At 45.9% G+C, this 10,805-nt stretch overlaps 1 protein-coding gene across 5 annotated transcripts in view; it reads right to left on the reverse strand.

Annotated features, from left to right (window-relative positions):
* Nucleotides 1-372: 372 nt before the first annotated feature.
* The window catches only part of PHC1 (polyhomeotic homolog 1), a 12,225-nt gene continuing 1,792 nt past the window's right edge, over nucleotides 373-10,805 (reverse strand). For 2 of the 5 annotated variants that reach the window (XM_075258726.1, XM_075258725.1), the window contains exons 2-15: nucleotides 9,957-10,084; nucleotides 9,392-9,502; nucleotides 8,621-8,698; nucleotides 8,349-8,501; nucleotides 7,772-7,930; nucleotides 7,182-7,503; nucleotides 6,421-6,977; nucleotides 5,648-5,780; nucleotides 5,370-5,557; nucleotides 5,185-5,296; nucleotides 4,080-4,185; nucleotides 3,620-3,779; nucleotides 2,181-2,406; nucleotides 373-639 (exon numbers count right to left, since the gene is read on the reverse strand). In XM_075258726.1, the coding sequence (XP_075114827.1) occupies nucleotides 485-639; nucleotides 2,181-2,406; nucleotides 3,620-3,779; nucleotides 4,080-4,185; nucleotides 5,185-5,296; nucleotides 5,370-5,557; nucleotides 5,648-5,780; nucleotides 6,421-6,977; nucleotides 7,182-7,503; nucleotides 7,772-7,930; nucleotides 8,349-8,501; nucleotides 8,621-8,698; nucleotides 9,392-9,502; nucleotides 9,957-10,070 (2,574 nt within the window). In that variant the 5' untranslated portion in view covers nucleotides 10,071-10,084 and the 3' untranslated portion in view covers nucleotides 373-484. Of the gene's footprint in view, nucleotides 640-2,180; nucleotides 2,407-3,619; nucleotides 3,780-4,079; nucleotides 4,186-5,184; nucleotides 5,297-5,369; nucleotides 5,558-5,647; nucleotides 5,781-6,420; nucleotides 6,978-7,181; nucleotides 7,504-7,771; nucleotides 7,931-8,348; nucleotides 8,502-8,620; nucleotides 8,699-9,391; nucleotides 9,503-9,956; nucleotides 10,088-10,805 lie in introns of all 5 variants that reach the window. The other 3 variants (XM_075258724.1, XM_075258722.1, XM_075258723.1) reach the window with 2 other exon arrangements.

Consider the following 10,805-nt stretch of genomic DNA (forward strand, 5'->3'; position numbering starts at 1 on the left):
ACAGTATAGAGACCCCTGTACCTGTATAGACCAGTATATTTACAAAGCCTTTATCTGTATCTCACCTACAGATTTGCTACATGTACGGAGATCGATGTCTGCTGCCTGCACCCCACCATAACTGGAACCCATCAATGTTCTCATCTGTCCATAGACACGTGTCTAATTCACAGCCCGCAGAAAAGTCTTCCGTTGCCTTTAGCTTCCCCTTACTAGGCACAGTACCTGAATGAACAGATATAACAGACGGATAGAAGATATAGATATATATTTAGAGTAATAATGATGAAGAGATGGTAAAAGAAGAGCTCGGAGCACGAGTGTAGGGGAGTGTTTTACAAATGGCGGCCAGTTGTCGAGGCCCTTGATGTCCCATTAAGTTCTGTCTTCCCTACTCTTTCACTTGGAACAGGGGGTGACTGCCGTGGGGAGTCCTCAGTCATCCTCTCTACCCCCTTGTGCTTTGTAGGGAGAGCGTGAAAAGTTAAGTCTCCTTTAATAGGTTAATTTTGGCGCAGATTTTCAATGCAGGTCCGAGTTTAATGTTCAGGGCACTCATAAGATGCTCTTCTTTCAGGAGCAGCAAAGCCTGCCCGTCAATCTCTTGTGACCGGAAGTCTTCGGCTAAGTCTTGGCATCCTGATGATAAAGAGGGAAAATGATAGGTTAAGCTGACTGGGTTTTACCATATAATGAAAAGAAGAAACACGCTGCAGATCGGCTGCTCAGAGAGGAGTCCGCAGCTTCTCACAGGGATTGTAAGGTGAGTCTATCTACTGCTGACTAGCTGCTTGGGTTATTGCTGATGGGATGTTAGTCGTAGACAGTAAGCGGCTCAGATTTCTGTCTGTCAGGGATCTTTTTAGCTGTATCATATCCTGGATTTGGAGACCAATGTCTCTGGATATCCTATAGCAGTGATGGCAAACCTTTTAGAGACCGAGTGCCCAAACTGCAACCCAAAACCTACTAAATTACTGCAAAGTGCCAACACATCAATTTAACCTAAATATTGTGCGGATCCAAAAGTGCGGACAATTACGGACTCGCAAAATACAGTCGTGTGAATGGGGCTTTACAGAACAGTGAATTGAAGAAAAATTTTGTACCGCATTTGGTATATTTTATTTTTTTATTTTTTTTTTTTAATGTAGATTGTGAGCCCACATAGAGATCACAATGTACGTTTTTTTACCTATCAGTATGTCTTTTTGGAACATGGGATGGAAATCCATGCAAACACGGGGAGAACATACAAACTCCTTGCAGATGGTTTTTTGCCCTTGGTGGGATTTGAACACCAGGACTCCAGCACTGCAAGGCTGCAGTGCTAACCACTGAGCCACCGTGTGGCTCCTGCATTTGGTATAATTTTGAACAATTAATGTTCACTATTGACAGTTCTGTTTTATAGAAACCATGCAATGTTATTATGACCTATAATAATATTACATGTCTGCTATATAACTGATACTTTGTGATATAAATAGTGAGTACACAGTACAATCTGCTCCACAATGGTCTCCACACAGTACAATCTGCCCCACAGTGGCCCCACACGGTACAATCTGCTCCACAGTGACCTTCCACACAGTACAATCTGCTCCACAGTGGTCTTCACACAGTACAATCTGCCCCACAGTGGCCCCACACAGTACAATCTGCCCCACACGGTACAATCTGCTCCACAGTGACCTTCCACACAGTACAATCTGCTCCACAGTGGTCTCCACACAGTACAATCTGCCCCACAGTGGCCACCACACAGTACAATCTGCTCCACAGTGGTCTTCACACAGTACAATCTGCTCCACAGCGGGCCCCACACAGTACAATCTAATCCACAGTGGGCCCCACACATTACAATCTTCTCCACGGTGACCTCCACACAGTACAATCTGCTCCACCGTGGCCACCACATGGTACAATTTGCTCCACAGTGCCCTCCACACAGTATGATCTGTGCCACCTGTGGCATCACGATCCTATAGTATGGACTGTGGAAAAATAGGGCTTCCTATTTTTAACTTTTTTCTCAGTCCCCTCAATAGAGTTAAATCTATTTAGGAAAATGTGGTAACCTATGTAAACAGCAGATGGGATAATGGATGGCAAAAAGTTAGTAAAATTAATGTATTGGGAAAAAAGTCCAGCTTTCATCTTGGTGAGGTCCACATTACCTTGCAAAGAAGAAATAAACTCGTACACCTCCTCCACACTCCAGCGACTAGGATTGCTCGACAAGAACACTGGATTAATCCCCAGCAGCTCGGAATTTGAGGGTCCGCTAGTTGGGGTGCTCCCGTCTCTCTCCCGTTGTGGTGTTCTGCAGGATGGGGGTGCTGGAGACGTTGGAGAGAAGGCTTCTTCATAGCTGGAGTTATCAGATCCACGGCTGGAATCCTCCTGTATGAAAGGACGAAGCATTAAATATCAGAAACCTGGGCAGAAGAGTAGTTGTGTTAGGTTGGGGGCCACACACTGACAGCTGGGAGAACAGGCCATAAAGGGGGGAGGATCCGTATACTGCTTAGGCCGGTATATAGCACCTCTCTGCTACTGGAGGACAGCGCTGCAAGTGGCGGGAGCTGGGAGGACAGGAAAGGTTTTTGTGTAATTATCATTGTACAGCATTCCCTGCACCAGCTTAAAGGGATTTTCCCACAAAGAGAAGACTACAGGACCTCCCTCCCACTCCACAATCTATATGACTGCAGGCAGGCTGAATGTGCGCAAGGACTGGTAATGGCCGACTAATGGCGCTTCAATGGGAACGCCAGAGATATCCAAATGCTGTAAAACGAAGTGAATGAGAATGCCCCCCACTACCAGTCCTGCCCACACTGCCTGGCAGCAGTCATGTTGGCACATATCCTATTTATAGGGCATCAATGTTCCTGTTGGGAAATTCATTCAATATTCTTAAAATATAGCACAAGCCAGGCAGTGATAGAGCTGGAACACGATCTCTCTGCAACCATCTAATTAAAGGGATATTCTGACCATGAGAGTGGTTGTCCCATGGGACCCAAACAGATTAAGTGGGAGCGCTCATGCTCTATTCACCTCTATGGGACAATGAGTATAGCAGTCAGCTATCTCTGGCAGTCCCATAAGGTTGTGCAGAGAGACCTCAGAGAGACAACAAGCATGCTAATCCTACTTCTCTATTGACACAGGACCCCCTGTTCTCAGGATCACTGGTGGTTCCAGGGTTTGGACCCCCACTGAGTGAACAGATAAGGGATAACTACTTGTAACCAGAATACCTCTTTAAGTTCTAAAGGAAGGACTTTGATTTCTCCTCTTGCTTCTGACTCTGTATGTGTGATTCCAACTAAACATTCAATATTTGATGGGAGAGGGTTGTGGAGGGTGAATTTGTCACCTGAAACCTCATTCTTTTAAATCTCTGCTCATTTTTAAGTTTAGGAGTCAAGTGGGCGATCCTACACTGAATAAGACCGCCCACTGGACTACTAAACCCAGCATTAGCACAGATGTAAATGAATAAAATACAAGTTCCATAGCTTTGTGAGCACAGATTCACTATCCGATTCAGTGCCCCTCTCCTGCCTGTACTCAAAACATTACTATAAAAGAATCCAGCTCCATGCACCTCTGTTACCCGCAGTCTCTTCCCCTGGATCTTAGCCCGTGCAATCTCAGAGCTGTTCCTCCGAGGACCACGTCTGCGCACTCTCACCCCTCCTGCTTCTTGGAGCTGGTTTAGCTTCTTTCTTTTAAGACGGAACTGGTGGCTGCAGCTGACGTTATATCTGATAGACAATAAAAAACGTGTGTTATAAACCACCTATAGCAAGTCACTAAGAGCTGGGCTAGCTGGTCTCCACCTAGGGTAAGGCCAAGATTTGGGTAGTGATAGCCGCACATATCCAGCACATATACATATGACATAGGGGAGGTGGAGGAAGAGGAAACAAAAAATATGATAAAGCCGGTCAGCCTTCCTTTATGGACTGCACAGAACGAATAAAAGTAATGGCAAACAGAGTAAGATTATGTAACTTAAGTACATGCGCCTGTGTATCAGTATCTACACATATTTCCACAGTCACCTTTTGGCACAAGTCATGGAGCAGAACCTCTTTGAGCCACGGAATTGGTCTGCTGGGGCAAACTTCCCGCAGTATTCGCACTTCAACAGCTTCGAGCTTCCAGAATCTGAAACAAAATATTACATTAGACAACCGATCCGCAGATTGAAACCCATTTTCCTACAGCCTTTTACCACAGGGACACATTGGATAGGTCCGCTGAATTTGGCAGTTTTTTACTGTGGCTTTCAGCCGCAATTTCTTGCCAGTTGGCACAGCTTTGCATTGCATAGGTTGAAAACCATGGTCAACCTACAGCAAGAATTGACTTGATAGGAGTTTTTTTTTGCAGTGGGAAAGGATTTCCATCCACTACACTGATACTGTATGTTGCCGCAGTGGTGATTCCACCATAGCTAACCCACTGCAAACTCAGCCCGTGTAATCCCAAGGATTTAGAAATTTCTAGATTAATGGGGGTCTTTATTCAGGATCCTCATCTCTTGACCAGAGAGAAGAGCGGTTATAAACAACAGCTTGCTCTGGAGAGCCTCCACTCTCTGGCTTTACATAGACATGTCACTGGTATTAGAGATGAGCGAACACTGTTCGGATCAGCCGTTCCGAACAGCACGCTCCCATAGAAATGAATGGAAGCACCTGGCACGTACACTTTGCCGGCGGCCGGTCGCCGTGCCAGGTGCTTCCATTCATTTCTATGGGAGCGTGCTGTTCGGAACGGCTGATCTGAACAATGTTCGCTCATCTCTAACTGGTATGTATAGGGTGCCCAGGAACCTGAACACTTATTGCCAGGCTATCTGATCACTACATGTCCCCGCAGGGGGAGATTAGTGATGATCTGATGTACGGGCTCCATCTTTGGTACCTATGAGCATATAGATAGATCTTTACTCTGGGCTAAAAATGTATATTTCTCGTTTGTATCCTGCAAATAGACCTCAACACAAGCAAATGAGATCCTATCCTGTTGCCTCGGACAGGGCACTGAGGTAGTTGTGTAGCCCAATGACAATACATGGTGTACTGCAATGACTCCTACACATTATCCATCTGTATTGACACTCCACTTATGCCTATGGACACTGAACAAGACAATACGTACCACTAACAGTCTGATCTACTGGTGGATGAGGTGGTGAACTCTCTACTGGAGGCAAAGCTGTAACTGGTGCAGGTAACTTTTCGGGGTCCTTTGGTATCTGAGGACTGCCAACCTAGAAGCACAAAAAGGAACGTAAGAAACAAGAAGGAATGACTTCAGCTGTGGTCACTTGTAATGGTGCTTACAGGAAAGGGTTCTGCTCCCTCCTGGATGACAAAACCCTCTATAATATGAGTCAAGATCTGCGGCTTCACAATGGCTTGTGGGGGCTTGGAGTCACTGTGCTGACGGGAAGTCACCGAGAGTGTGGGCGCGCAAGGAGGAGCCGAGACCGTGAGGGCTGGAGAGACTTGGGAGGCCGCCTCAGACTTATCTGTGGAGAGCAAAGAAAAGGAAAGTTACCAAGATCGAGTGAAAGATGGCAGACAATGAAACTTCAGAAGGCCGTGTTACATTCACTCACCGGCCGGGGTGCTGCTCTCCTCCACTGTGGGTGGGGTGGCGGCTGGGGGCGATGCTTTTACAGGTAGTGTTGGGGACTCTTCCCTGTCTTCTTCTGATTCTGTCTTTCTTTTTGCTGCTCCAGACATCTTGCCCTATGAAACCAATGACCAAACAGAAAGATATTACAAAGATTAAAAGATTTTCGCCAACCTTTTCATAATAGTACAAGGAAATACATGAAAACTGTTGGTTGGCCAAACCATTTACAAAGAGTCTATTTTTCCATAGACTGACTAGGACTCCTTCACTAATGGCTGTCAGCCATGGTCAGAGAGATCCTCGAATTCACAAAAAAACACACTAGAGATTGACTTCTTATGAACGTAAATATGAAACAAACTATACATCTAATTATATAATATTAGCATTAGCATGGTATAATATAACGAGAAGGGATTCAGCATTTTATTTGGAAGCCAGTCTGTAAGGCTTCATGCACAGGACTGAATGTGACGGCCAGGGGGAGGGAAGGCACTTGGACCACACTCAGATGGTGTACGAGTGTCTTCCGTGCGTCATTAATTCCTATGGGGAGTTCCATCCCACTCCAATATCACGGGATAGAACCTGCTCTATAATTATTGGATCGAAACACTTGTTTGCAGGTAGCATAACTTTTTTCTAACCTCCTGGCAAAATCGGACCCAATTCCAATTCCATAACCTTGCAAGGAAAGTCATTCAAAAGATTATGTTAGCTTTAAATAAAATAAAAAACCCTACAAAGACCCACCTGAAGAACTCCATAAAACGCAGCTTGGGCTTCCTGCACGCCACCTGACACGGCAGTGGGAACAGGTGCAGGAGATGGAGGCATTGTGATCTGTGTTAAGGAAGACCCCTGTGATGGGACTTGAGGAGCTCCGAGGGCCAGAGCTTGGGCAGGACCCTGCTGTCTTGCACCCACAAGTTGAACAGGAATGTGAGGTTGGTTAGGAGGGGGTGTAGGGAGTGGTCTAGCACTTTGGGTAGGTTTGGCTGCCAGATGTCCTTGCAGATTCAAAGGTGGAACGCCTTTACTTGGTTGTTTGGGTTGAATGGGCACAGGAGCTTTAGTTGGCAGATTCGCCTCGGGAGACTGCAACATGGGTTGGACAACCAGCGTCTGCTGTGCGGGTGTCGCCTGCAAACCCTGCTGAGAGGGGGCCTGCGGCTGCTGCTGTGCCAGCTGGAGGTGGGCAGAGGCATGGACGAGCTGGGACTGACGGTGCTGGTGGATGGCGATTTGTTGCTGGAATACCACCTGCTTCTGTTGTAGGACCGAGTGAGGTTGGATGTGAGTGTAGGTTGCTGGAGAAAAAAAAAAAAAAAAAAACACTTATCAATGTCATACAGCAAAAAAAAAAACAAAAAAAAAAACCAACAATACATATTGCAGTAGGATAGACAGATAGATAGGAGATAGATAGATAGATAGATAGATAGATTTACTGCCTTTCTAAAAGGCATTTACAACAATACTCACGGCCAGGCATGAGAAACCTATGAACTCACCAGAGCTTATAAGAGTCTGGTTGGGCGCTGGCGTTGCAGCTCTGGTCAAGTTGATACCAACGCTCTGCTGCACAGCCTCCCCCTCTGCTTTTCTTCCCTCGGCCTCTGTCTGACTCCCCTGGCTCACTGTGCCCCCTGCTGGGCCCATCGGACTCTTCACCGTCTGTGGTACTGGCGAAGATGGTAGTTGTGAAGGTGCAGAGGAAGAAGGTACCGAGTGAGTGGTTGGTTTGGACTGCGGAGGAGCGGCGTGAGCTATGGTAGGCCCAGCTGTGGATGTTGGTTGAGCAGTCTGCTGACCTCGAACAGCCAGGTTCTGAACCTAAAGTAGAAAATAAAAGTGGAACAAAGTCTGATATTCTATTCAGTGGTGAATATGTACAGGTGAAAGTGAGTTATAGCTATAGACCCCTTAAAGGGGACCTGTCAGGCTGTTTGAGACCAGTAAACGGCAGCTAAAATATGGCCATGTAAAATGACCAAAAGAGCTCAGCATTTAGAATGACTTCCTCCTGTCCCCTTTACTGCTATTAACATCTGACCTGCCAACGATATCACTACAGAAAAGACTAAAGCTATTGAGCACTCACTTGGTCAGAATCCTGATGCATGCCTTGGTTCTGGGGCGATGCCACTTCCTGCTGGACTGTAGCCACAGAGCCATTGGGCATTAGAATAAGTTGAGAGTTCAGAGGGACACCCCGGTTAAGAGATCGGTTCACTTGTAAAAGGTTTCCAAGCTGGGGCTGCTGCTGGGAGAAAATGGTGACTATTAAAGGAGGAGACGTGAAAAACATGAACAAAAATAGAATGCAAACAACTATAGCAAACAGTTTGTACTGCAAACACTGGCCCTTGACAAGTGCATGAGAACAGGGAACTGACATGGATTTAATAGCGAATATTGCCTGTACGTTACTAGAAATATGGAGGACAAACTGGAATCTCGAATGGGGATCTATAAGATGCATGACAAGGGACTGAAGGGGTATAAAAGGGCTGCCCCATTTCTGTTGCAGACCACTCTCTATACACACGGCCAAGGGGGATCCAGTGCTCCACTGCGTCCTATCCGGGACCCCCAATACTGAAATCAATGGAGGACAGAAGGCACCCAGATTTCAATGTGATACTATACAGCCATTATGCATTGATCATCTAACTTACCCGAAGGTACATTTGTGTCTGAGACTGGCTCAGAGGTGGAGAACTTGCATTGCTGAGCAAAACGGACTGTGTGAGTGTAGTAGCGCTGGGGGCAGTGACATTCTGGGCACGACTCAGAAGCTGGGCAGAGGAGCTGGTCGACAGATTCACCTGCTGAGAAAAGAAGGAAAAATAAACTCTCTGCCAACATCAACAAGACCGTCCCACAGTGTACAAGAAGCCCCCGGAGTCCTGAATACTCTGTATATGTCATGTCCATAGTCACTACTTACCGATCCCTGTGTGGTGCTCGTCTGTTGGTTAGAGACGGTGTTGGGGGAGGCAGCCTGGCGGGTGGCGGCAATCGTCGCCTGTAAGCACAAGTAAAAAGGTTAAAGGCCACTATATATTGGAATCAGATACAATTGTGTTATCAATACTGGCTCAGACATATGTAACATGTTTAGAAGTGTCAGGTCAATGGGATCCTCATACAGATCCCCACCCGAATCCTCCATGTGAACGAAGCAGCAGCGTGCTTGCTCATCTGGTGCTCCATTCACTTCTGTGCGGCTTCTACATAGAAGTGAATGGATGAGAAGGACTTCATGATCACTGGGGTCCCAGTGGCCAGACCCCCAGCAATCTGACACTTAGCAGATGACAAAACTCCTTTAATGAATTTCCAACATTTGGCTTTTGGTGCAGTTTTTACTGTGCTACAATGTAATATGCTACAAATGGAAGTTTTTTTTGTTTTATTTGCATAAGGGTATGTTCACATAGTCCAATTTCAGGACATTCAACATATCAATGAGAGGCAGATAAACAGGAAGAATTTAGAGCTGATTTCGAGGCAAAAGCCAAATGAAATTTAGCTCCAAACTAGGCTGTGTGAATATACCCTTAAAGAACACCATCAGTAAAGGAGGCCATACAGAATCTGGAGGTGTAAGGTTACTCTAATATTAGTATTATGATATCATTGGGGCATAGTCGATATAACAGTAAAGCAATCCATACATTTAACATGTGTGTCCAGTGTATAGGAGACGATCACTTACCTGCTGAACTGCTGCAAGACTATGTAGCTGCGCATTACTGAGCTGCTGCTGCAACATCAACTGGTGAAAATACTGCGCCGCATTGGGTTGTCTATGTAAAGCCTGCAGCGCCTGCGGAGAAAATAAACATATTAGTGCCAAGACACAGACCTTCAAACTTCCACTTAAAGATATAAATTAAAAAAAAAAAAATTAAAAAATGGCCTATTTGCCGCTCAGTCCCATTCAAGCGAATGGGGCAGGTCAGCAAAACCAAGCAAAGCCCCAATGCCATGTGCAGCGCTGTGATTGTTATTCATTGAAGAGATTGCAATGCTTAGGTTAGGCTCACATCTGCATCACAATCTCTGTTTGAAGACTATCGCCAAAAATCACTAGACAAAAAAAGTGCTGCCCAGTGTTGATTCCCAACGTTCCCATTACAGTGAATGGGGTGCATTGGTGTCCGCTGTTGTGGCGGTCCACGTATCCACTGTTCTTGGTCTCTGATAGACCAGAACAACGGACACCTGGGCGCAGATGTGTAGATAGTGGCACCTTTAGTCAGTCCATACGTGACACATACCTGGACAGCCTGGCGTTCATAGAGAGACATCTGAGATATCTGAGGACGGGAGCTGGCGCTGGATGCTGTACTCCCATTGGTGGAAGTGGAGTTCTGCTCGCTCTCAGTCTCCATGTTGGCTCTGGGATCTGCTAAATAAATATTGCATTTTTAGCACAAAAAAAATGAGATCGAGCTCAGGCGGAACAGGAGGATTGAGGTTTTCTAAAGCAGAAGAAATACTAAAAGCTGGGCATTCACACTGGACAAATATTGGCTATATCTCTAGATCTATGGAAAAAAAAAAAAAAAACTAAAAATGATCTCTCGTTCCATGTCTCCCTGGTAATAAGACACTGTCTTCTATTCACTTTTGCTCCTAAAGATGCACTAGGTCTTACTTTCCCTAAACATTAGCGCTATCTGATGAAATAAACAAGCTCTTACCGGAACGTTGTGTTTGCAGCACAAAAAATATATATTATGGAAAGCATTGCAGCCGCCGCTGCCTCCGGGGAACGCTGTTCTGTGCAGGCACAGGAGAGAGGGATGTGCTGTGGGATCAATGGCGGCAGCAACAACAACAGGTTCTCCTGTGCGCACACAAAACGCCTGGAGGCAGCAGCGGCTGCAATGTTTCCTTTATAGGTTCTACAAGGTGAAGGTAAGAACTTACCTTACCTTTATGTAATCAGATAGTGCTATTGCTTAGCAGGGGGTGCGGGGGGGTCCCCCAAGATGTGAGCAGATCCCCATACTCCCGCTATTTTCCATCACATGTATTTTCCACCTGAAGCAGTACTGTAGGGAATACTATGCAGGCTCTATGCCCAGGACACTTATGTGTCTACGAGGCCTGATATGGAAAAT

The sequence above is a fragment of the Leptodactylus fuscus genome, chromosome 10, assembly GCF_031893055.1.
Source record: "Leptodactylus fuscus isolate aLepFus1 chromosome 10, aLepFus1.hap2, whole genome shotgun sequence".
Classification (NCBI taxonomy): domain Eukaryota; kingdom Metazoa; phylum Chordata; class Amphibia; order Anura; family Leptodactylidae; genus Leptodactylus; species Leptodactylus fuscus.